General features: G+C 39.4%; 2 protein-coding genes across 2 annotated transcripts in view; one reads left to right on the plus strand and one right to left on the minus strand.

Moving 5' to 3' along the window:
- Nucleotides 1–16,113, minus strand: part of tep1 (telomerase-associated protein 1) — a 32,163-nt gene extending 16,050 nt beyond the window's left edge. The window contains exons 1-28 of the mRNA XM_034153243.1: nt 15,956–16,113; nt 14,929–15,407; nt 14,590–14,781; nt 14,321–14,470; nt 12,782–12,946; nt 12,558–12,695; nt 12,036–12,107; nt 11,060–11,184; nt 10,596–10,753; nt 9,776–9,885; nt 9,523–9,601; nt 9,128–9,314; nt 8,346–8,646; nt 7,647–7,799; nt 7,391–7,462; nt 6,976–7,097; nt 6,705–6,770; nt 6,005–6,148; nt 4,894–5,185; nt 4,239–4,360; nt 3,662–3,775; nt 3,349–3,466; nt 3,017–3,205; nt 2,093–2,280; nt 1,857–1,998; nt 825–1,004; nt 639–731; nt 18–153 (exon numbers count right to left, since the gene is read on the minus strand). Coding sequence (XP_034009134.1) covers nt 18–153; nt 639–731; nt 825–1,004; nt 1,857–1,998; nt 2,093–2,280; nt 3,017–3,205; nt 3,349–3,466; nt 3,662–3,775; nt 4,239–4,360; nt 4,894–5,185; nt 6,005–6,148; nt 6,705–6,770; nt 6,976–7,097; nt 7,391–7,462; nt 7,647–7,799; nt 8,346–8,646; nt 9,128–9,314; nt 9,523–9,601; nt 9,776–9,885; nt 10,596–10,753; nt 11,060–11,184; nt 12,036–12,107; nt 12,558–12,695; nt 12,782–12,946; nt 14,321–14,470; nt 14,590–14,781; nt 14,929–15,405 — 4,285 coding nt within the window. The 5' untranslated portion in view covers nt 15,406–15,407; nt 15,956–16,113. The remainder of the gene's footprint in view (nt 1–17; nt 154–638; nt 732–824; nt 1,005–1,856; nt 1,999–2,092; nt 2,281–3,016; nt 3,206–3,348; nt 3,467–3,661; nt 3,776–4,238; nt 4,361–4,893; nt 5,186–6,004; nt 6,149–6,704; nt 6,771–6,975; nt 7,098–7,390; nt 7,463–7,646; nt 7,800–8,345; nt 8,647–9,127; nt 9,315–9,522; nt 9,602–9,775; nt 9,886–10,595; nt 10,754–11,059; nt 11,185–12,035; nt 12,108–12,557; nt 12,696–12,781; nt 12,947–14,320; nt 14,471–14,589; nt 14,782–14,928; nt 15,408–15,955) is intronic.
- Nucleotides 16,114–16,772: 659 nt separating this feature from the next.
- Nucleotides 16,773–25,342, plus strand: zgc:66427 (uncharacterized protein LOC406256 homolog). Its single transcript, XM_034153055.1, has 5 exons — nt 16,773–17,576; nt 20,138–20,233; nt 20,334–20,439; nt 22,460–22,560; nt 22,929–25,342. Exons 1-4 carry the CDS (start codon nt 17,054–17,056, stop codon nt 22,515–22,517), a joined length of 783 nt encoding a protein of 260 aa, XP_034008946.1. The 5' UTR covers nt 16,773–17,053; the 3' UTR covers nt 22,518–22,560; nt 22,929–25,342.
- The last annotated feature ends 226 nt before the right edge of the window (nt 25,343–25,568 follow it).

The raw sequence follows: 25,568 nt of genomic DNA on the forward strand, positions 1-25,568 counted from the left end.
GACTTGATTAATCTTACCTGTGGGACTGACAGTCAGAGCAGCCAGGGCCCAGCGGAGTCCCAGCATGCATCTGTGCTGCGAGCAGAGTCGGTCCAGGCTGTACTGCACCAACGCGCCCAGAGACTGAGGCAAGTACTGCAGGCCCTCCGTCAACTGAGCACACAGAGAGGAAATACAGTATGATAAAGCAAGTGGTATCAGGGTAACATGTCAAGGGTAAAAACATTAGCAAACATCTGCTTGTAGGAATGCATAATCAGTAACAGTGGATTAAATATAAACATTGTCCTGCTCAGTCCACACTGAAATATGTCAGCAACTAATAGAAAGATAACTGTACAGTTTACTACAGATGTTCAAGGATCGCAAAACATCAACTCTGACTTGATGTGAATGAATAAAGATAGATAGATAGATAGATAGATAGATAGATAGATAGATAGATAGATAGATAGATAGATAGATAGATAGATAGATAGATAGATAGATAGATAGATAGATAGATAGATAGATAGATAGATAGATAGATAGATAGATAGATAGATAGATAGATAGATAGATAGATAGATAGATAGATAGATAATATATATACATGTGGAAAATATACATGTGGAAATACAAATTTCCAGTAACAAAACCTTATCAAAGGAGGAAAAGTTCCTCAAGTCTTCACAGGCCAGGTGCAGGTAGAGAGGACTCACTGCACCCTTCTTCGAGATCAGCGTCTGGAGCTGGACGAGCAGACGAAGAATAGATGTTACATTAGATTTGAATTACAGGGGGGGCCAACTTCTGAGTATCAATGGCAGCAATATAAGACAAACCTGGTTGTTGAAAGCAGAGTCGCTGAGTTTCTTCCCGAAGGAGTCCAGTCCCTTCCGGACTATCTCCTTGCGGTCCGGCATGGTGAGCTGGCCGAGGGAAAACAGCACTGTGCCTCGTTTCTTGGCCAGGGTTTGTAACAGCGCTGCTTTGGTTGTGATGCTCACCACCAAACAAACACCCTGACAAGATAATAGAGAATCTGAGTTTCAATGAAGCAGACAAACACAAATTCTACTATAAACAAAGCAAGTATAGATAATGGTTTTGTTGAGCATTTAAAAATACGGTGGAGGTATTTTTCTAGCTTAACATTTAGTATTGTCAGATGTGGATATTAAAATACAACAAAAGAGAGAAGGATTGGAACGTAACAAGTTCAGTGCAAGAAGTCTTAGTGTAGATTCACTAGAATAGTATGTTTTCCGTCAGTTTTGGCTCACCACCAAACAAACACCCTGACAAGATAATGTCAACAGAAAAACACCTACAAAATCTACCATAAACAAAGCAACAAGTGTAGATAATGGTTTCATTTTTCATTCAAACATACGGTATTGAATGAACATATTAGAAACGTTATGTTGTCTATAGATTTCTTGAAGATGGACTGTGACAAAACTAAGGCCTATTCATGTGAAATAACGGTTTAAAGATTGATGAATTGATAATATCAACTGATAAATCTTTATCTCTTACATTTTTTCTTGAAAATGTCCTGCAGAAATGTACCTAAATATATTTTTATAATAATGAATCCCATTGTTTTTTTAATTAGCATGTAAATGACAATGTACTGTGCATAAGAGGGCATGAGACTGCAAAGCTGTCTGCACCTATAGAAAAGTTCAAAAGATTTAAATCAAGAATGCCCAAACAAAAGCCTAGAGAAGGTTGGGCACCGGACTCCGAATATATTAAAAAAAACTCTAGGTATTTTTGGATGGATGGAAAGCCTCACTAGTGCAGGAAGTGTTAGTGTAGGTTCACTAGAATAGTATGTTTTCCATCAGTTTTCCCTCCATGTGACTGACCTGTGGCAGCTGCTGTGGGATCCACTCAGAGCTGAGCTGACCTCTGTCATCCTGGACCAGATCGGCCCCGTCAACCAGCAGCACCAGAGGCTTTTTCTTCTTCATGTCACTCAAATTCGAGGCAAATTCAGACAGCAAATCTCTGTGATGAAAACAAAGGAAAGGCAGTAGCTGTAAGTGCCAAAAGTTCAGACGTACCTGTAGACTTTTTGAGGGACAATTGAAGATGTTTCTACCTGTAAGAATGGGGAAGAGGCGATTCCTCCTCAGTATCTTTCATCTTCCTCAACCCCTGAACCAGGCAGCGCAGCAGGTTTTCCACGGAGCGTGCTGATTGGCTGGCAGCTGTAGAGTAGGAGATGACATGACAGGCGAAGTTTTTCCTCGAGTTGACTCCAGTCCTGAGGCTGTCTGCAAGAGCGGCCTGTGTAAGGACAAATTAATATGGACACTTTATACCATGCAGATCATTTACACACAGTAATCTGTTTATAATGTTGAGTTTTTCAGGCAGAAATGTGGAAAATTCTCTGGTTCTGGCTATTACAAAGTAAGGAATACAAAAAAAAATCTGGTTTAATTAATGGAAATGTAACCTTAGGCTTTCAGAAGGATTTTTTGGGGGATTTTTAGATGTAATCTGAGATTCTGATAAATAATTGCAGGCATTTTTTTCTACATTTTTTTTCACTTTTTTCGACAGTTCCGGATTTGTCATCTTTCTCACTTTTTTAAGAAAACTATAATTATGAAAATTCTAGAAAAGAGCTGGAAAATAATTGCTAGTTGCAGAAATATCAAAAAAATAATTATCTGAGTGATAATAATCAAGCATTTTAGTGTTTCTCCTACGTTAAGATATTTTGGACAACAAGCAAGCCATCATATTTATTTTTGAAATTCAGTACAAACACTATGTATGTCATTAAGTATGGTATTCCTGTCATGCTTTGTTTTTTCTTTATTATTTCTTGTTGGCTGTTATGTTTGTCTTCTATGTTGAAAAAGGGAAGCATGATTTCCACCCCAAAGAAGTCTTTACTATTGCCTACACGTGTATGCTTCTTCTCAATACAAATATTTGAAACAAAATTCAGTACAAACTATTTTATCATATGATACATGATTTATATGATTGACAATTGTTTTAGGAAGTTTACCATGAAGACAGTTTTTCCCTCTCCAGGTCCCCCCTCCACCACCAACAGCCCTCCTTTGGTCTGGCTCTGCTCCACCATCTCCCCGGCCGCCATCAGCAGCTTTGCCCGGCCGAAGAACTGCCTCTGCAGCGCCCCCTGGTGCACTTCCTGCTCCTTCACATCCAACGAAGCCTCCGCCTCCTCATCCTCCTGACACATGGAGGATAATGTGGAGTTTAACCAGAGATGGCAAAAGTACACACATCCTTTACTCAAGTAGAAGTACAGATACTCATGTTTAAAAATACTCTGGTAAAAGTAGAAGTACTGACTAAACTTCTTTCTTGACTAACTTCCACAAACTGCTTGACAATAGCCATCCACAGATCTTCCAGCAAGGCCTTTCCAAAGTCCTCCAGGTTTTTCAGATATGGTTTCCCATCCACAACGCCTCCCCACTCACATGAGTAACTATGACAGAAAAACAATAGAATATTGTAAGACAGTTAAAATGATGTTTTAGTGGTTTCATTTCAGAATTTCAAAATGCCAACTTTTTACTGAAAAGTCACAGTCGTTATAAAAACAGTTTAAAAAACAAAAGCCCTTGATGAGTGGTATTCTAAAAGTATATTTAATTATTATTGTATAAGAGAGATGACTCACTTTTCAGTGACCTTGACTTCACTCTGCCGGATCCTTTTCTTCAGAGAGGCCATTTTAGACTCAGCCTCCTTTGATTCAGTGACAAAGTCAGACCTCCAAGCCACTGGAACTGATCTGAGAAACAACCAAGAGTAAATTCAAACATAATAACTTGAATGTGTAGTATAACAGCATTGAATATGTTCACAAATATTTTACAAAAGCATCCTATTCATTCAGGTTTTTTGGAATTGGAAGGGGTCCCAAAGTAATTTAAATGGCCGCATTTTGAGTGGCAATAAACAACTTTCTCGCTTTAATCTGTCATTATGAAGTGAAAGTGTATTGTACAATGTATTGGCTATCAAATATAATGACATAATAATCGTTTAAAACAAGCCATTTTTCACTAGGCAATTCTGTCTGCCTCCAAAGACAACCACTAGCTGAAACAAAGGCCTGATTTATGGTATAAAGCCATGAAAAATAGTCAAAAAAATGCTAAGATCAAACATGAAATAGTAATTGTACTGTTGTTGCGTCACTGCAGATTCATCTCTGAGGTCATCAAGTGTTTAGACAGATTGTGATGGTTTACTTGTTGATGTTTGGATCTCTGAAGTAGCACATCATCCTCTGCTGGGCTGTGTCGGGGTAAAGAGCCTCGAACTGACGGATCTCCATCTCCGTGATGGACAGATCTGCCGGGGCCGACGCCAGCTGCACACAGAGAAACAAATCAGGCTTTTTGTTATTACAGATTTGTCATACCCTATATCACAAAATCACAAATATACAATTAAATAATGGTAGTAGCGGACATTTCACTTTTAAATAATCTAGATTCTGAAGAAATGTATTTATATTTATTGGACAAATTGATGCTGCAGGTTCCACAACACACTTTATTTTAAACGCCATCAAGATTGGGATTACAGTAGTTAATATTTCTTCATCCAGTCTCAATTGTTTATCTTATTCCCTATGTTTAACTTTAATGACTTATATTGATCTTAACTTATTCTATTTTATTTAAAAGATGTGAAGAATTGAATTTAAAGCTGTTTTAACCCATAAATAAATAAACTCAAGGCTCGCTGGTAAATGAAGCAGTATGAGGAATTTTCTCGGGAAAAAATGCACCTTCCTGAATGAAGCATCAGTAATTCATTTAAATAAACATACCGAGCTCAGTCTGTACTACTATCTCCACATACTAATTATTTATCTCCATGTCATATCACAAGTCTTACCCAGCGGTGCTGCGGCAGGTCGGGGAGGACGGGTTTTGGGGGCACCAGGCCGTACCTCTCCCCCAGAATAGCTACCATCATCTGGCAGCGACAGACCTCCGACAGGCACAGCTGGGCGGCGCGGTCCGACTCCTCCTCCGTCACCCCCCAGCGCAGCTCCACCTCCTGCAGGTAGAGGCAGTGTGACGCCGCGCGCCGCCGCAGCTCCGGGAACACGCTGCGCACCAAGATGTCGCGCTCGGTGTGCATGTCTCTGAAGGTGGAGGAGATAAACACACGCACACCTCGCCACCTGCGAAAAGAAGATTCATAGGAAATTAGAAAATAACTTTGAAGGTCACCTATTATGAAAAATCCACGTTTTCATGTCTTTTATACATAAACATGTGTCCCCTCTGTGTAAAAAGATTCTGAAAGTTTCAGCAAAAAAGATTCTCTCTCTTTTTGTCCTGATCCATTTATATAAAAACCTGTCTGAAAATGAGCTGATCAGATTTTGGCCACTTTATGATGTCATCACGATTTTTTTGGCTTGTGTAACCATTAGCCAATCACCAACCAAGGTAACCCCCCCCCCCCCCCACCTTATCACCTGGATCTCCTCCTAGAACACCAGTGTTCTTTTTAACCAAATATCTCTCAGAGGGGCGTGGGGAGGGGCTCCTTATTTTCATCTAAAGTAACAGACAGAGAATCAGCACTTTGGAAACAGGGCTGAAACAGAGGGGATTATGGGATGCTGCAATGATCTGTTTGGTGTTTGGAGCAAAACACTTCAGAGACATGTTTTGTATATATCTGAGATCTATAATATATTGATGAACGTTATTGCTCAGATTTGGTTCTTTGCCAAATTTGCTTCTACGCATTTAAAGACACTTAATAGGGAATGAGAAAACCCCTTTAGATTTCTGGTGCGGCAAACATAAAATGGGACATGCATGTAGGTTACATATAAGTATAGATAGTGTTGCTGCTCCAATTTTAAAGATGACAGAGGAAGTAGTAAAACTAGTGAGGAAAAAGGCAGGAAAGGGCAATGTCTACTGGCCTTCAATGTTAAATATAAAACTGGTTATATTTTCTTTTTGACCCAAATGAGAACATTGACCTTGACTTGGGGCTGGCTGGTATTTGGACGACGTTGTCTGCGATCTGAGGGCCTTTAGCTCCCTCTGGTGGTGGGACGTTGTACACTTTGTCTAAATGCTCCACATGTTCCAGCAGCCTGGATGATCCTCGTTCTGCCACAAACCTGGTTGTTAAAGAAAGTTAAACATAACGATCAATAATAGGTTAAAAGAAGTTAAACATAAAGTGTTATTGTCTTTTTGGGGAGAGATTTATTAGAACTGCAATAACACGTTCAGGTTGGTAGGATAAAGCTACAGCCAGCAGCTAGTTAGCTTAGCTTAGCATAAAGACTGAAGATGGAGGGAACCAGCGTTGCTCCGTTTCAAATAAGTCTACCTTTCAGAACTTTTAAAGCTCATTAATAACTGTTTCTTGTTTCACAAATCTTACAAAATGATGGGAAAAATTACACTTTGTCGTTTTACTCTGGATTACGTGCCAGACCATTTTTAACATTTCAGTTTTTGCTTTGAGGTAGCCTACTGGTAAGTGGTTTTTAGTTGCCTTAAAATAGTGAGCCATTCCTAAATTACCCTGACTGCTGATCTTCTCTCAACTTTGGTAAAATAGTTTTTACCGTTATAACCAGAAAGCCAAGAGTTTGCCTTCTAACATTCATACAGTCAAGAGTTATTGAATTGTTTTTGTGAATAGAAAAGGGCTACAAGAGATTTTACCTCAGTATTTGTTCACTGAAGCCTGCCAGCTTCACATAGTTTCTTTCAGGGCTGAACTCTGACTCTCTGCAAGTGGAAAATACAAGATATAAAAAAAGAAGCACACAAACATATATGCAGGATGACCTTATGCTGAAGAATGTTGTTATAAAATGGAATTGGTACACGTTAAAGGTCCAACTGTGATTGTTGTGAATGCAACTACAGCTTCACAATACTGTATGTGAGATATATGAGTACTAGCAGCTACTGCAGGAAAGTCGAGTATTACCGCTCTGTCAATAAGATTTCCACAATGAGAGCTTTGTTGTTTATTTCGTTCCTGTAGCTTTCGATGGCCCACTTTAAATCCGTACTCATCCAGCTGTCACACAGCACTATGATGTTGTCCACCTGAGATAGAAAAAGCATGGGAGATCCAGGATCACAAAAAAGCCAGGGTTCTTTCACTTTTGATCCAAACTGCCTTAACGCAGGTAATGGCTCAGCAAGTATCATTAAGCTGCAGAGCCACAGTGCAAGCATTTTCAGACTTTAGGACATGCAGCTCTGTACATTTTTAAAAGCACATGTATGCATCTACTATGAAGACAGTACTGTGTATTTGCAACACCACAACAACTTCTAAAAGTTTGGTTTTATGTACATACAACATGTTAATACATATTATTTACATATCCACTAACCTTATTGTTTTTGAGAATCATTTTGCTGATGGTATATGTCTCCTTTTCTTCATATGGCATATCTATTAATGCCTGTTAAAGAGAAGTAATCATTATTAAAGGCACATTACAATGAATAAAAACTTCCTCCACAACACAGCTCATCTTTATTTTAAAAGGATATATTTCAGTTGTATGTAGCACTGTATAGTTATTTCCTTTGTTTAACTTATTCACATCACACCTAAGAATGATGCAATAGAGAAAAAGTCCTCACCTTTCTTTGCTTTATCACACTCCTGACATTATCCAGAAGAACATCGGACTTCAGCTCGACTTCCTTGAAGCCATAATGACTAACCAGAGTGATCTGACTGTGCTCAGCACTGCTGCCGATCATCAGAGAGAGCAAAGTTGCCGTCTCCATAACCTGAGAGCAAAAAAGGGAAGAGATTGATAATAAAAAAACAAGTGAATTCACTACGGGAGGGTTTTTAAATATACATTTCAGAAATCAGAAACAGATACAGGTTTACTGCCAAGTAGGTTTACAAATACAAGGAATATGGTGCATACATAAACACAGTTTAAGAAGATATATTGTAAGAAAAACACAAAAAAATGATATATAATATTTAAAAAAAACTATTATAACATTAACATCTGGACCATTATTTACATTAAATATAGATATACCAAAAAACTATGTACAGTATACTATGGAAAAATACTCAGAATAATACAATAAAAATGTGTACAGTATTCTTATGAAAAGTGGAAAGCTGTGAATATATTAAGAGAGGTAGCTTCTGTACAAATGTGCAAAATATTCTGAGGGTTGTGGGTTTCCTCCTCCGATTCTAACTGGCAAAACTTAAATAAAATAAATGAAAAACAAGATATTGTTTGCATAATACGCATTCATGTAATGCATAATGTCAGTATACGTGTTACTGCTAATCAGAAGAAAACTCACAGAAGCAGTCAGTTTGTCAACCGGAGGTTTCTCCCTCCTTCTCCTTCTGTGCCTTTGTTCTTCCTCTTCTTCTTCCTCCTCCTTTTCCTCTTCTTCTTCCTCCTTCTCCTCTTCTTCTTCTTCCTCTGGGAGGCAGAAGTCCGGTTTCTCATGCCATTCACGATCTTCCGGTATGTCACAGGACAGGAGGATGAGGGTCCGTCCGGGCAGCGGAGGCACGTTGAAACGACAGGAGATCTGGACCGCCGTTTCCAGAGCTTTACGGTACCGGTCCAACAGAGCCAGAGTTACCCGACTCTGACTGGATGCACAGACACAGAGAGAGCTTTCATATAAAACTGGATATACTTTTGCTTTTAATGCACGCAGACCTCAAATTGTCTTTGATGTCTTTGTTAACTGATGTAAGAAACACATGTTCAATCTCAGCAAGAAACTGTGCACACTTTCTTTTAAAAAGGTTGTTTTTTGACTTGATTGATTATCAGAGAGGAATCAATAACCTAAACTCTGACCAAATATAATTGAATTATTGACTACTATAAAGGTTTGATTTTGCATTTTACACAGGAATTATAATTATTTTGTTTTTCTTAGTACTCCCTTACATTCTTTTAACAAATGTGCACTTTTAATTTCCTTTAAAATGTTTAAATGCTGCTGACTAGTACTGAAATATCTTTCCTAGTGTTGGTATCAGCCACAGAAACAATTATACGTTTAAATATAACATTTAATACATTAGGAAATCATCGTAGAAAAACGTAAAGACATTTCCTTACTTGGCCTTCAGGAGCTGCTCCTTCTTCATTTTGTATAGTCGATAGATAAACGGCACTCCAAGCGTCACCCTCAGCCGGCTCTTCGGAGTCGTGTCCCAGTCCTGACTCTCAAAGCGTTTGCTCTTGGGAATCTTTTTCAGGATGCCCTTCAGGATCTCTTTAACGGGTGGGATTGCTTTCTCTGATGCTTTGGGTAGAGGAAAGAGAGGCAAAGAGGAATAAGTGAAAGTTCTGTACTGTATGTGTTGCAGCATGTCAGAGCTAAACTTCATTAAAGTTGTGGTTTTCCTGTAGTGTGTAAGGTGGAATGTGGTGCCATGTCTTAAAAATGTTGCCATAAAAAAGCAGTAGTACAAAAATGACTTTCAGTAAAGACTTGAGTACATGTATCTCACCCAAAGAATTCATCTCCATGATGACTTTGTACGCAGCGAGGAATCTGATGGGAAACTGACGGCTCTGAATGACTGCTTTCTGTAAACACATTGGAAACATAACGGTTGCTGAGACAACTCAAATATAATTACAAAAGAAACATAACAAGCAACTGAAAAACACAAAAACTACCTAAAACTAGTCATCAGTTTGAATAACACCATTTTCTTTGACCTTTTACTAAGTGATTTTGATCATGTTGTTGGATCTCACCTTATTGGTCAGTCTGCTGAGGATCTTCTTGTGATGAGACTCACTGATGCCTGCTGTGATCATGTTCCTCAGGTTCCTCAGCATGGCCATGAAGGGAACAGACTTATTGTCTGCACAGTAGAGACATTATTCATCAGTGTGATGATAGACATGTTGGATAATATATATCTGTGCTGTATGCATATATGTGTGTGTTTCAAATGCATAGATACAGCTTTAAATTCTCATTTAATTATATTCAAACCCAGTTACATTCAAGGGCTTTATAGACACATGCAAGATAGCTACAGTGTAGTTTTGGCAAAGAAAATATTAAGTCACACACTACTACTACTACTACTACAATGCTACCTATCATATAATTGAGAAATACAAATGTATAAAATGTAATTGTGTAAGGGACACAACAGTGCAAGACAAATGAGGAATTTAACTATATACATTTAAATGGAGTAAGGTAAGATAAAAACAGAATGTGTGTGTGTGTGTGTGTGTGTGTGTGTGTGTGTGTGTGTGTGTGTGTGTGTGTGTGTGTGTGTGTGTGTGTGTGGTGTGTGTGTGTGTGTGTGTGTGTGTGTGTGTGTGTGTGTGTGTGTGTGTGTGTGTGTGTGTGTGTGTGTGTGTGTGTGTGTGTGTGTGTGTGTGTGTGGGTGTGTGTGTGTGTGTGTGTGTGTGTTGTGTGTGTGTGTGTGTGTGTGTGTGTGTGTGTGTGTGTGTGTGTGTGTGTGTGTGTGTGTGTGTGTGTGTGTGTGTGTGTGTGTGTGTGTGTGGTGTGTGTGTGTGTGTGTGTGTGTGTGTGTGTGTGTGTGTGTGTGAGTACCTATGAGTTTCTCCCAGGTGGCGGCCTTGTTCCCCTCCCGGCTGAGCAGCCGTTCCCACGTCTCCGGCTCTTTGAGCTTCATTCGCTTCCCGGCTTTCTCCCTGTCCCACGAGCCCTTTATTCCACTGCGGTTGAATATATTGGCATCCGCAGGATACCTGAAACCGACACAACCACATCACCTTTTAAAGTGAAAGCAGGACAAGTTTTTACAAGAAAAGGCCTAAGACAAAATCTTACCCATTCCCCCTTTTTCTCCCCTCCTCATTTAACCCCTCTATTGCGCATTTATATGATACTGTAGGATTTCAAATATACCTTTATATACACATTTTTCATAATACTGTACACTTTAAGTGTCTGCTAATAAGTATTTTACAATGGGTTTTAACAAATGTAATGAATGATACTAATGTAGGAGTAACTATGTGAGTCATCAGTGTGTATGTGTTTGTGTGTCTTACTTTTTCCCCAGAATGGCCATAACATATTCAGCCGGTTCCTTAATGTGAAGCTTCTTGATCATCTTCTTTATACTGAACTCACTCTGCTTTTTATCCACCACCGCTTTGCCGTCCTTTACATTCAACTGCGCACACACAAACAAGGATAAAACAGAGTTACCCATGTGGTAAGGTTCGCCCTAAAACACTAAGAAGATGGGTCTTGATGTTTAGAATAAATCATTTTATAAAAAGTTTTAATTGAACAATCTCTACTCAACCGATATCTGCAGCAAAGTATGTGAACTGAAAATACCTACATCAAGATAACCCCCACTTCTAAAATGACTTAAAGAAATGCTTCTCATAGGAAAAGATTATTGAATGCTTAAAGAAAAACATTTTTTTAAATCATGACTCCACAGTGAATACACGATCAATTAACAATGAAAAAGTCTTGATCAATTTAAGTAAATGGGGGGCATGTTAAACAAAAGAAAACTATATCAAAACATCAGTTTACAAACTTAACACAACGTGTACTGTATGATCCAAGTCTCATTTACTAAAAGATATGCTCACTATTCCTCAATTTTAGAAAAAAACATACTTTTGAATATGTATTCCCACAGATGAGTAGCGTGTCTGTTCAAGCGCGTTATGCAAAATTGTTTAAAATAGTAAGGTTCAAGAGCAAATGCATGTGTTTAAGAAGTAATGAGCATACGACAAATGTGTTTTTTTTAATATATGTTTTGCTGTTGTTAAACGCAACCTTCCTTTAGTTCAATTCATCACGACTTTTCTCAATTTTTGTAGTCTGGTTTTGTACTCTTGTTTTGTAATCTTGTTTTTCTTCAAGAAATATGTGTAATTGGTTTACAAATGGTCAGTTTGTGGGTGAAGTATTCCTTGAAGAAGACACTTAAGTAACTCACAAGTGTAAAACATCCAACACACTAGTGGCACAATAGAAAAGTACTGAACATTGACTTACAATCTTCTCCAGCAGGGAAGTATCTGCTCTGAGCAAGTTCGCCCACTTTTTCATCTGCTGAGTAGTCGGTTTCTGGAAATCAAAGATACGTAGAACAAACCATGGATTGATGAAGAGGATATTTAAGGCACTGAGTGTTAATTAAGAGAAATTAGTCCATTGCACTATAATAGAAAACCACATGAAGTTTCAATCTTTTTTTAGAAGGAGATTCTAAATGAGTAATACTGTATTTATTCCTAGGGGGAAATTGGATTATGTATCAGCTGCTCCATTTTAGAACAAAATACATTTAAATAACTTATATAAACATAGAGAAGTTAAAATAAAACTGTTTTATACAACAACAATAAATATGCATAAGGTGTGAGGTGGTAAAAAGTGTGAGGGTGTCCTGCTTTGTTTTTTACCACAGTGAAAGCAGAGACACAATTATACTGACATAAGTTGAGTTTAGTTTGGTTAAACCTTAGTTTTCATATTGAACTGAATGAAAACAGACCAGAATGAATACTTCTGTACCTTAACGTTCTTCTTCTTGCGGTTGTGTTTACAGCGGTGTTTGCGGGTGTTGTATTTGGCCAGCTGATACTCGTTGAACTGCTTGAACTTGTCAGCCATCCCCTTCTTCAGGCACATCGGCAGGGAGTGGCTGAAGCACTGGAGACGGACAAACATGGTGGTGAGATTTCACAGAACTGACACATCCAGATCCCACCAAACAGTAAACAGTCACTAAGACTTACTGTACTGTAGATCCTGACTACTTCCAGCCAATCAGAGGGCAGCTGTACGGCAGCACAGAAGTATCTGCGGACATGAGGCTTGGTGGAGGGCTGATTGGCGGCCAGAGCCAATAAGAAGTTCGCTGTGATGCGGATGTTCAACTCCTGACGGGTGTAGACTGCCACCTGAATGATAAAAGCAAGAACACCACATTATACTTGACTATTGGGAAGAATTATAGCCCTTTACCGTCATATTGTGTGCTGTCTGTCTTGGAATTACTTTCACTGGCCTGTTTTAAGGAAGATAATACAACAAATATGGCACATAGTGATAATATCGTGTTACAAATTAAAATGTTGAATAGATTTTTTTTAAATCTGATCAGAATCAAATAGGGTTTACACACAAATAATTTGCTTTGTTGTAAATGGTGCGTACATAAACACAATGAGAGAAATAAAGTTGTACAAAGAAAAGGAACAAATATTCTACTATTTTTAATGCTATTAAAAAATAGTATAACATGTAGAAAAATATGTAAACAAAAAAATAATTACAACGAGAACATTTACGTACATTTAATTAACTCAGGATCAAAAGCAAGAGTTAAAAACCCAACTATGACAACCATTAATAACTACGTTAAAGGATCTGTGGTAATGTAGAGGTTAATGTATTCTGTTGCACTAATCTAAAAAAACACATATTGGAAATGATGTTGGTTAACCATAAAATACATTATGGGATGTTCCATTCAAGCTGCTGTGCTGTGGTGTACTTTGAACACATCGAGGAGGTTTTACAAGGAGATACTGATTGAAAAGATAAGGCTGGCAGACAGCAACAAAGCCTCACCAACCAAAGAAATGTGTTTAAAACTTGTGTTTGTGTTTTCCACCAGGTAAAAAGCAAGGATTTGAAATTGTTGATGGCATATTGTCCCAAACGTTTATCTAACTTTTTTGACAGCTTTTGGGAAAAAGTGAATCACTTGAAAGAACAAGATACTGAACCAGTATCTCAACGGTTTGAATATGAAATAACTTTAAATCAAAAAGTACATACATATTTCAGAGTAGCCCGTGATATTTTGTTCTTAAGTCGTGTTGCATTTTTCTTACTGTCATATTGATCACTCCAAATGTAAATACCCAATAAAAATCAAAGCATGAACAAAATCTTCTTCTATTTCTATAAAGTGTTGCATTTCTAAACATTTCTTGCGTGTTATTCTGGGTTGATTTCCTTGATTTGTTACCATGATAACCAAATAAAGAAATAAAGATGCCTTGGGATACAGTACATACACAAAGGAAAGCCATAGGAAAGGCTTAAGGAAGAAAGATATAGGAAACCTGTTCATTGTACTTTGTTAATGGAATAAAATGCACAAATGGAGGTTCTTGTCTGGACTTGGATGATCATTGCCCTGCGTAAAATCCGCTAACTAGTGCCTCAGCGGCTGGATTATTTTAAGTTAATTATCTGTTTTAGTTCTATATGATTTTGGCCGCTACACCCTGCACACACCCACACAGACAGACATGCATTCACACCTTGAGAAGAAACTGGGGGTCAGAGTCAGAAATGTCCTTGGCCAGGTTTTTGATCTTGGTCCAGACGCTCTCCTCTGAGTCCCAGTCCTTCTGACCCGGAGCCTTGCTCTTATTCAGCAGCGAGCAACACACCAGGTTCAGCAGGAGATACTGAGGAACGGATAGAAAGACAATGAAATATCTCTCTGCAGAGTTAAAGTCACATAGATAAACATATCAAATAAGCACACAGGTATGCTATGTGCAACATTTATATGATGTCCTCCTACCTTGTTATCTTTCAGCTCCTCTTCAATATGTTCCTTTGCTCTATCAATCTCAGCAAATTTCTCCTGTTTGATGACCAGAGTTTGTTCAAGCTCCTGGCTGTCCAACCCTATTCCAAGAACAGGTATTTCCATGGCTGTCCCATCATCTTCTACCTCTTGTTCTTCAGACAAAACATTGTCTTCCTCAGAATACTGCAGATGTGGAGACACATGTCAAAACAAGAATACCGCTCAATGGGATGCATCAACAATGTTGTCAACGAGCATACAAGGTACTTTCATTTTATGCTAAGACTAATGAAACACAGAAGTAAAATAAATGAAGAATATCTCATGTACCACACTTGAGTCTTCCGAAGAGGACTGCGTCACTTCCGATATTTCCTCCGTGGCTTCATCACCTCCATCCTCCCTGCTCGGTTCTCCACCCAGAGGAGGAGGGAGGAATGAAGGAGCAAAGCATTTAGGCAGAGCGCTGCTTGCCAGGGATTTTGAGAGCAGAGAGTCATTACGGAGAGATGTAGAGGAGGTGAGGGGGAAAGAGAGGCCGAACGAATGGCCAGTAAGGAGCTTGTTCTCGGTGCTGAGGAGAGGAGAGGTGAAGGAAGGCGAGAAGGAAGAGGGGGAGAGAAGGGAGGAGGAAGTGGAAGACAGGAAGGAGGACTGGAGAGAGGAAGGTTTGGGCATCAGTGTGGAGGCCAGTAGCTTATTCTCCAGATTTGGAGGAGCGTAGTTGGAGGACAAACTCTGCCCACATGTGGCCTGCTGCTGCTCTCCTTGGGCGACATTTGTCTGATGCAAAGTCAGCCCCTTCATACCTGCAAAGAAATCAATCAGAGGGTCAAAGGCTGTTACAAACACAAACCCTCCCAATCCTACAGTACATTAAGTCCTGAAAGAAGCAACTCAGCAGCATTCCTTCCACTGTTTGAACAAGGTTTGTACTACTGCAGTTTAGGGTGTGTTGTGCCACTGAATGCATTGATAAAGAAAAGGGGACAAAGTCTGGAAACAATCAGCAGAAAGCCCAAGAGTTTCATAAGACTCCATGGCCATGGGCATGTATAAATAAAACATAAATACCAAGAAGTTTCAGGTTGTTCAAGAGCTAAGTTAGTAAAGTACTGTTGTAAATATATTCATAAAAAGTATAAAGACACTTAAACTGCGTAGAAACCAGGCATGTAACTATCAGAAAGAAAACCATATCGCTACTGCAATATCCAGACAGCCAATGCTTTTAAGTGCAATACATAACATTATTAGTCAACATTGTTCCTACAGGCCTACTTTTTTGTATACAGGAAGAGATTTAATAGGCGTGGTGGTAAGCGTAAACACACCCAGACTTAAAGCAGAAACTCACCGGGAAAAACTGAATGTCAACTCCCCAGACAAACGTATCTTCTTGTGTATACTGTCACCGTTTAATATTACTGTAAGCTGACAGTGAATTTCTGAAGCATAGAAAGCTTAAATGACTGGTTTACTGGACATGATCACATCCGAGCAGCTGCCTCTGAGACGTAGTTGTATTGAGAGCGCTGATTGGTCGAATTTCTTTACCGTAATAACGCCTGTATCAATGCCTACCCTCAAATAATGGAATAAAAAAACGCATGAAGACGGGATTGCTCTGGAAAAAATACCACTTACTATAAATAAAATCAAATATCAGAATATTAATAACTAAACATTTTTAATTATGAGGTAAGATAATGTTTAAGTGACATGATGACACTACCGTAATGTCTTGTCTACAGCGCACAGGAAGAAGCGAACGTGCGAAGTACAAAAAACAAATAATTTGCTTTGGTTTAAATGGTGCGTACATAAAAACAATGAGAAGAATTAATTTGTACAAAGAAAATGAACACATAGCCTATGCCAAATATATAATATAATTGAGAGCGCTGATTGGACGAAACTATTGTGTACCTTTTTTTATTTTTTACCGTAATAGCGCACGTATGGGTGCCCACTGCCTACCCTCAAATTATTGAATATAAAGACCTATAAATACGGGATTGCTCTGGGAAAAAACACACTTACTATAAATCTATACCACATTGAAAACATAAACATTTAAAACGTGTTTTATTGTTAGATAAGATAATATTTGGGTGACATGATGACGCTACCGTAACTGTGTGTGTAGTGCGCAAAGGAGGAAGCGAGAACTCTCTATTTCCGCTGCAGCAGCGAGAGAACGGGGCACGTCAAAAAAGAAAGGAAAATGTGGAGAGGACAAACTCAGGCGAGAGAAGGAACACAGAACTACATCTATCATCTTTGTTGATTCAGTTGCCAGGCAGTTGTTATTATTATTTAAAATCCCAAGACGAATATCTGTCAGTTTAAGGGTCGTTTCGAGGTTAACTCGCCCCCCCCATCTTGTTCGGTGGTGGTTCGCTTTGAGGAAGCAGCTCGGCTAGCCGCAGCTGAATTAGCTCGCTGAGGAGAGATGGGGACGAGAGCAAGTCGCCTCCAGGAAGACCCGGTTCCCCCTGCGTTTGGGAAAGATGGCACGAAGCGGGATTCCTACCGACGACCCCGCTGCACCAGGCCCACCAGTCTCATGGTCGACTTCTCTGGGAGCTTCGAGGAAACGGAGGCCAACCGGAGCCGGTCGGAGGAGGGCAGCGACTCGGACCAGCATGGGGGGGCCAGCGCGGACAGAAGCCCCGCAGACCTCCTCCACAGCAGCACCCCGTCCTCCGGTGTGAGCCCGGCGGAGGACCACCACAGCGACGGGAAACCCGAGGAGGACGGGGATATAAGCCCGGAGCCCGCCGTGGTGGCTGAGCATCCGTCAGGAGAGGAGACAGGCCGCACACCCCACCGCACTTTTTCCGATCGGCTGCCCGGGAATAGGCACTCTTCCGTCCGCAGTGTGGGAGCGAGGTCTGCCCGGGTCCGAGGCTCCCACCAGCGGCCGGTGTCCGAGGCGTGGATCGGCCTCTACCGGGTTAACAACCGCCATGGCAGTGAGTTCATTCACACTTACTTTTTGTTCCTTTTCTTAGTACAACTTAATTTCTCTCATTGTGTTTATGTATCAGAATCAGAATACCTTTTATTAATCCCACAGAGGGGACATTTACATTGTTACAGCAGAAAAAGAGCCAAAGACAACTTCATGTTACCTAAAGCAGGCATAAAAAAGTACTAAAGATACAAAAAGAAATTATAATAAAAAAGTTACACATTTTACAAAAAGACACACCCTGTAACAGTTCTGGGGATTTGGCAGCCAGGTATATATTGCACAGTTTTGAACGGCATTATATATATTGCACATTGGCAATATATATAATGCCGTTAAAAACATGGCTGCTAACTATGTGCAATATCATATTGCACATAGTTGGTATTTAACAAGAGGTGTTATAGTCTGTGTGGTTCCTTTTCTTAGTACAACTTAATTTCTCTCATTGTGTTATGTATCAGAATCAGAATAGGTTTTACTACCAATTAGGTTTACACAAACGAGGAATTTGCTTTGGTCTAAATGGTGCTTACAAAGACTATTAAAAGCTATTTAAAAAAATACTATTTGTAGACTATTGTGACAAATTAAAGACAATATTTGAACACAATATAATTATGTGAGAAACTGAGTACAGTCAAATACAAATAATATACTATATTCAAAATGGAGAGCTGTGCAGATTTAAAAATAGGTAATGGACATTGGTGGCAACATTCACACCACAACAAATATTTGAATGTGTAAACCTAATGGCCAAAAACCGGATTCTAATAAAAATCAGGTCAGATGATGATATTTGTTTATATATATTCAACATTTTCATTTGAAACACGATATTATCAGCATGTGACATTTTTGTTGTATTGATTGTTTTATTATCTTCCATAAAAACGGGCCAGTGGATTTCCTTCCCAGACACACAGCACACACTATGACAGTAAAGGGTTATAATCCTCCACACATTATGTCAGGTCACTAGTATTTTCTATTCATGTCCTGTTATTATTTGTGTCGCATAAATAACACCTGCCTTCATACTTGGCTGGTCTCCATCAGAAGTGATGCACCATGTTTTTACATTTTAAGACAGCTATCATACGTGGATTACATGGAACTTATAAATGTGTTAAATTACACAATACCTCAACATATAAAATGCGGGGTATAACTGTTGATGCTTCCTTAAATCAGCTGCTATTTCACTGAAGACATGAGTGGGTGAAGATGAGAAAATTATAGTAATATGGATATGATGGCTGAGTAGGAGGTGGGTGTATTCATTGTTAACTTTAAGCAGCCACAACAGCAATATAAAGTCAGAAATGCCTTTTTATAAGAAAATATCTCGAAAACAATATTACACCAACTCAGAGACATTTACACAATGAGTTATGAATCAAATTGTTTCCAGTGCAGCTTTCACTCACCCCAGTCTGAAATTAAAATGGATTATTTGGGGAATTTACATTCCTGAACAGATAATCTCTTTTCCCGTGCTTACTGACTACAATCATCAGAGACCTCATTGTAAGAAACAGAGCTGTGGCGTAAAACTGGAACTGGTGAAAACATGCTCTTTCAAATCCTGCAGCGTGCAAGTTAAAAACATTGAGTAACTGACCAACGTGTGGTTTAAGTGCATTAAAAATGGGAAGCGGTGTAGGGGAATTGAAAAAGCACCCTTTGTTTGCGTAGGGGTTTAACAAAATATTAATTATTGCAACATTAAATAATGTTTTGTGATGCTGTATTGATTCTCTAAAACAAAGTGTTGATTTATAATAAATAGTTCATCCAGTTAATACATTATTAAAACATTTTAAGATGTGTGGCCTCTCAAAGTACTGTGATGTTTGATGTTACAGGGACTGTGATAAATGCAGATCCCACTGTTGTGATTGCATACCAAAAGTATATTTTTAAACCTACATTTATGCATATAGTACATGTTGTTTAATAATACGCAGTTTTCCTAAAATATATTTTTAGCAATGACAAAATATCGGTGTTCTTGCAGTACTGCTGAATCATAACCCCTGTACCATAAGACACATATCATATTGCCAAATGTTTGCCAATACACAGCTCTGGCCTGCATTTGGAAGTCGATGACACAGAGATGGGGCTGTTGCGGTGCCAAAACACAAAAGTATGGTGGGTTTCCCAGGACAGCCCTCTAGCAAGAGTAGGGAAATGGGTCACAACTTCACATGCTGGCAGCAGCTCATAGATGGAGGAGGGGAATTCAGAGCAGCGAGCGAGGCACACTGTCTGTCCCGTTCACTCAGCCCGAGTCACTGTTTTGTTCGGTGCATGCAGTCGAATAAAGTTTCCAAACTATTGTGGAGTCAGTTATACTCAAAGTCACATCATCCACACTGTCTCCGGATCTCTAAGGATGACTGCTTGTGGTTCTTTGGTTTGCCAAGAGTGTAATCTAGATGTCCAAACATAGCTTCAGTGTGCAACATGATGTGCACATCCTCTATCATTTAGGTCTCGCTGCTGTGACACAGCGTGTTAATCTCAGCTGTACTGTGTCTCCGCTCTGCACAGATATCCGCTGTCCTTTCTGCTCCAAGCCTTTCCCTGGGGGTCGGATCGAGGATCACCTGCTGAGCTGCCTCACGTCTCCTCCCCTACCATACAATAGTAAGTATCATATATCCCCAAAATGGCACAAAGCCTGTGATTTTTAAAGCTCTGTAAACACTTACAGTTGCTGTGTGTGTGTGTGTGTGTGTATGTACAGCGGATGTGCTCAGTAAAGACAGCGGAGAGTGCTCCATCTGTTTGGAGGATCTGATGCAGGGAGAGACCATCGCCAGACTGGCCTGCCTCTGCGTCTACCATAAGAGGTAACAAAGTTCAGTTGATATATTTGCATTATAATAAAATGCAGAGAGACGGGTTGAAAAATGCAAATTCCGCTAGTGAGATTAAAAACAACGTTGTGCCTATGGCTATTTCCAGATCTGGAAAAATGTGGTAACTTGGGGTAATGATTCTCTTAAATAAGGAAGCAAACGTTTTTCTGTACTAGTGCATGTATCACTTCACATTTCTGCGAGAGGTCTATTGTCCTTTTCCAGGATCTGATGGTTTTACTTCTGAGTTATTGTCATTAAAACTTAATATTTTAACATGGGATAAAATGGATGAGTACTACACAAGATCTTTTTTACTTTGTCTCAGGAAAAGATCAGCAGTGTGTTTCTTTCTTCTTATTTTACAAGTAAAATACATTAGCCAATGGTGCTTTCAATAACGCCATCATCATTACATTTGAATTAGACCTAATTAGTACTTTGTCAGCGCTTTGAAACTTCTACTATCAGGAAATAACCCTGAGGTTGTTAAAGACTCACATCCTAATCATTTCAAAGCACACGGTTATGTTCCAGATACGTTTTTTCCCAACTTTGAAAGGGGAAACGGTTTCCCTTAATTTAGCTCAGTGTGAGACGGGACTTGCTGAGACTTGTAATTTTCCAAGATTAGTTCATTCATCACAGTGAAGATCCTGTCTGCTCTTTTTTTTCCATCTTTGTGGGTTCAACCGTTTGAAATGCTTTTTTTTAAATTTGAAATGAACATTCTGATAACGACATTGACAACATTAAACGCACACATGGTGTTTAGCTGACAGATAACCAGCAGAGAGACAGTATACTTTAAAGAGGCCTTATTATGCTTTTCTGGTTTTCCTTTTCCTGTAGTGTGTTGTTTAGGTTTTTGTGCATGTTAACGGTCTTGAAAGCCCCCCCCCCCCCCCCCCCCTTGCCTGAAACGCCTCCATTTGACTCCTGCGTTTACTTCCGCTACATAGTGACATCACCATGTAACAATTTTGATTCTATTAGCTAGCGCTCCAACACATTGAACATGATAGAGATGCCCCACCCATTAGACTAAGAGGTTGACCAATCACAACAGAGCCGGCCAGCTAACCAATCGGAGCAGACTGGGCTCTGGTTTCAGACAGAGGGTGAAAAGAGGGCAGTATGAGAAAAATAAAGAGCTTTTTGAACATTAAAGCATGGAGACATGTCACAGTAGAGGCACAACATACAAATATGAACCTGAAATGAGCGTAATAGGGCACCTTTTTAAAAGACGTTCTACTCGGATAAAGCTTTTAGCCGTGTGCCGCTAGGTGTGGCTGTTTGGCTGTGACACGCTGGTCCTCCCACTAGAGAGTAGGGATTTGGAAAGAGCCTGGAATTTTCAAAAACTAAAAGATGACGGTGTTCAAAATGAGCATACAGTTCATGTTCACAAAGTGTACAGAAGGAACGTTATTTTTAACAACCCATATATTAGTATAGCCAGGGCTGCAAGGAGACCATCTGTGACTTTTCTCTCACATAGTCGGTGAATCATCTGGTCTTAAAAGAATCTGGAAAAAGTGCATAAAGGGCGTCACAATTTCCTAAAGCTCAAGATAATTTGACTCGCAGTCTAAAACCCAAACATACTTCTTTTAAATGTGACGCAAGATAAATAAATTGCTGAGCTGTAACTTGTGCAGTCTTGCATTTTATTTGAAAAGTTTAATTAAATAAATGTATGTCAATGTAATATCCAAAAAGTTTCTTATTAAATACTCAAATATAGAATAGTTGTTTCATCTCTATATTTGTGATGGGGAATGCTACTTTTCTTTGGTCCTGTTGCATTTAACGAGTCAGAGAGCCATCAAACATACTCACAGCCCTCTGCACTGATTACTTTTAGTCTGGTTCCCACACTGTCAGTAAGTGGATTAAGCCTTTTGGGATACGCCACAACCAAAAACCAGGCGGAGAGGTTTAGCAACAATTACATCAGCTAATAAAAAAATATAATGACTCTTTTTTTTCTCCTCTCTCCCTGTAGCTGCATTGACTCCTGGTCCAAGGTGAAGCCCTGCTGCCCTGAACACCCCTTCGATTGACTCCGGGGTCACATGTTTTCTGCACAGTGACCAACCGACTCAGGTATGTACGTGTGAGATTTACCTAAAAACCAGGATATGCAATTAGCAAACTTTTCAATATTGTCTTTTTTTTTTTTTATACCAAATGCTCCTTTTTTTTGATGGCTTGCTCAAGGAAATCTGACATTTTTGTTCCATGAAACAAAGGAAGCCAAAGTTCTTAAAGTAAAATGTCTAAACACAAATTGTAACCCTGACCCTAACCTTGAAAAAAATTGTCTTAAATTGGTTTGAAATCATGAACTATCTGATAACAAATATGTCTATCCCGCTAAGGATCTATTCGACACGATTTTCATACAGAAATATACATGCTGTTACAGGCATTATTTTGTCTAATCTTCACCCTTTCTTTTTCCGCCCTTACAGGAGACTACACTGAATCCCAATAAAATCCCAATAAAAATGTGTAATCGGACGAATAAAAACCCACTGTTCTTCTCCCACGCAAACACAAATTTGATTGGAGAACAGACGATCCCAAGAAGAAGCTTCTCCGTTTGGATCGGTCCATTTGAACTTGGTCGAGGCCATTTTGTTGAAATACAAGTGGAGGAGTTTCGCTTTCTATTTTACAGACTTGGTTTGAATCAACGGAGCTTATATATATATAAATATATACAGTATATATATAAAAAAACCTATCCCAGTACGATGGAAATTGCCCGGAGTGATCGTGAACTTTAGGGAGGAACACGTAAGATTTGACCGTGGATTTTCTCCCATGTATTTTTCTCTCCCTCCAAACGCGATTGGTCCTTTTTATTAAGTATTTTGCAAAAAGAGTATTGTTCCATGTCATACATTGGATGAATGTTTTTCTTTCCTCGGGCTAACCCCAAATGAACCAACCTCACACCAAAAGCGTAAACGTTGCTTTATTTTTAACCAGCTGGAGGTCGAGGGCTTGATTTTGGTGAATGGGTGCTGCCGTTAATAGGTGTATTCTCTTTTCTATTACCTGTAAACATTTCAGGGGAAGTTTGGGGGCAAATCGTTTTTCTAAGTAGGTCAGTTTTTTTGTAGGTGGTTGGTCAGCGCCGAGGTTAACGTGCTGCTACTTGCTGAGTGTTGAGGAAAGGGTTGTAGGTATTCCATGGGGTCGTAGAAGCGCTGGTGTCGGCACCAATTTGAGCACTTTTGTCCTTCAAGGCTGATTCATTTTAATTTTTTTCACAAAGTCTGGGATAAGGTTGTGTGAGTGTGTATGTTTGTGTGTTCAAATGATGACCAGGGACAGGAAATGTTCTGAGCATGAGTGTGTATTCAAGAGTGTGATTTTGTCTGTGTGTGTTTACTGTAAATTGCCTAAAGTATGCTTGGTCAAGCGGGTTACCCTTTCTTTTTTTATGATAATTTTGTATTCCAATGAAGCTGGCCAACAGCCGTTACACGTGGCATTGGTACGCAACGTGTCTCATGTGGTCCCGTTGTACTTTGAATGCGGTTTAGTGTTTTTTTCCTCCCACAATCCCCTCTTCTTCTTCCTCCTCATTCGCAACCACTGTCCGGATTTTTGGATCAACGACGTTTTGCCATCTGGTTAAACTCATGCCAGGGATAAAGAGGACGGACGGATTGAGGGATGTATTTTTGGGGCATATTTACACCATGTGGCATCTGCCTCTCTCCCCAACACTGGAGGCTATTGGACAGCTGATGGTAAATTATTACATAACTCCCCCCCCCCCCCCTGGCCCCCTATCTTTTTTTAGGATTTTACATATTATATCATCACATAATTATTGCTCTGTGTTAAATGGCTTTCCTTTGCATTGTGTGCGTGTGTTGATTGCCTTTGCCTGGCGAAGGGTTTCTTTGTGCAAGCAGGTATTTGTGGTGTTTTTGAGTGCTGAACTGAAGCCCCGCAGTAAAGGCTGCTCAACAGATGCTGTCTAACATTGGGTTGAGAACACACAACATGAATCGATTGCTTTGCCTGCCTGAACCACGTGTTTTAAATCGCTGCTCAAAAGTGGTATGGATCAGTTTGGAGGTCAGCCCGGTGCACAGGTTTCCTACTGGCTAGTTTGTTCACCCCAGCCTCTTGTTTTTCCCCAGTGTTCTGCAGTCTGAGGTGCTACAACTTGTCCGGCCACTAGAGGGCAGCCATTCTAACTTTTTGTATCTGAGAATAGAAAGAAAATAATGCCAAAAGTCTGTCTGTGTATTTGGGGGCATTGTGTGAGAGTGTGTTGAAGACGAGGTGCATTGATCATTAGACGTTACATTTGTTGTGGTGATAAGTTATGACGTTGTATACTTTGGCTGGGAGGGATGCGTGTGTGTGTGTGTGTGTTTGCTTGCAGGAGTTTGGTGGTGGTGTTTGGGTTGTTGACAAAGATAAAAAGACAATCTGAAAACCCCACATCACTCATTTACTTTCTTACCCCCTCTAAGCTGTGTGGTGCAATACCTCAATCTTTACCAATGCTAACTAAACGTTGTGTGTGTGCTAAATAGCTCCAACAAAGGACGGTCTTTTGTATAAATGTCCCCGAATCTTTTGGTTTTAAATCAGGGCACTATTGCCCCCAATGTTTTCGAAGAGTCACCACAGCGGCAACTGCACCCCGAAGATATGGACAATCTGCCTTTACTCTGGTATAACGAAACAAATTGAAATTCTATTTATTAAATTGTAAATATTTAATGCAATTCAAGAAAATGGCTTGGTCTTTGTCTGTTCAATATACTGTTTCTAAGCTCCTATCTTTTGTATGTCTCAGAAATTGTTTTTATATGTATTTTATACAATAAATATGTGTGAGATGTTTTGTGAACGTCGGTTTTGTGTTTTTTAAGTGTTTTCAATGATGCGTTTGTGGTTGTTTGTCCCTTTCTGTGAGACATTAAACTTTTTATTATAATGAGAATTTAAATTACACATTATAAAATGATTATTTGTATTTATTCCGATAAACTTTTGGCACTTAACACTGACAGTTTAGATCTTTATTCGTTAAAAGAAACGGCTTTTTTTTTTTTTTTTGCAAATCCGATAAGAGC

This window comes from Trematomus bernacchii, unplaced genomic scaffold (assembly GCF_902827165.1).
Source record: "Trematomus bernacchii unplaced genomic scaffold, fTreBer1.1, whole genome shotgun sequence".
Lineage (NCBI taxonomy): Eukaryota > Metazoa > Chordata > Actinopteri > Perciformes > Nototheniidae > Trematomus > Trematomus bernacchii.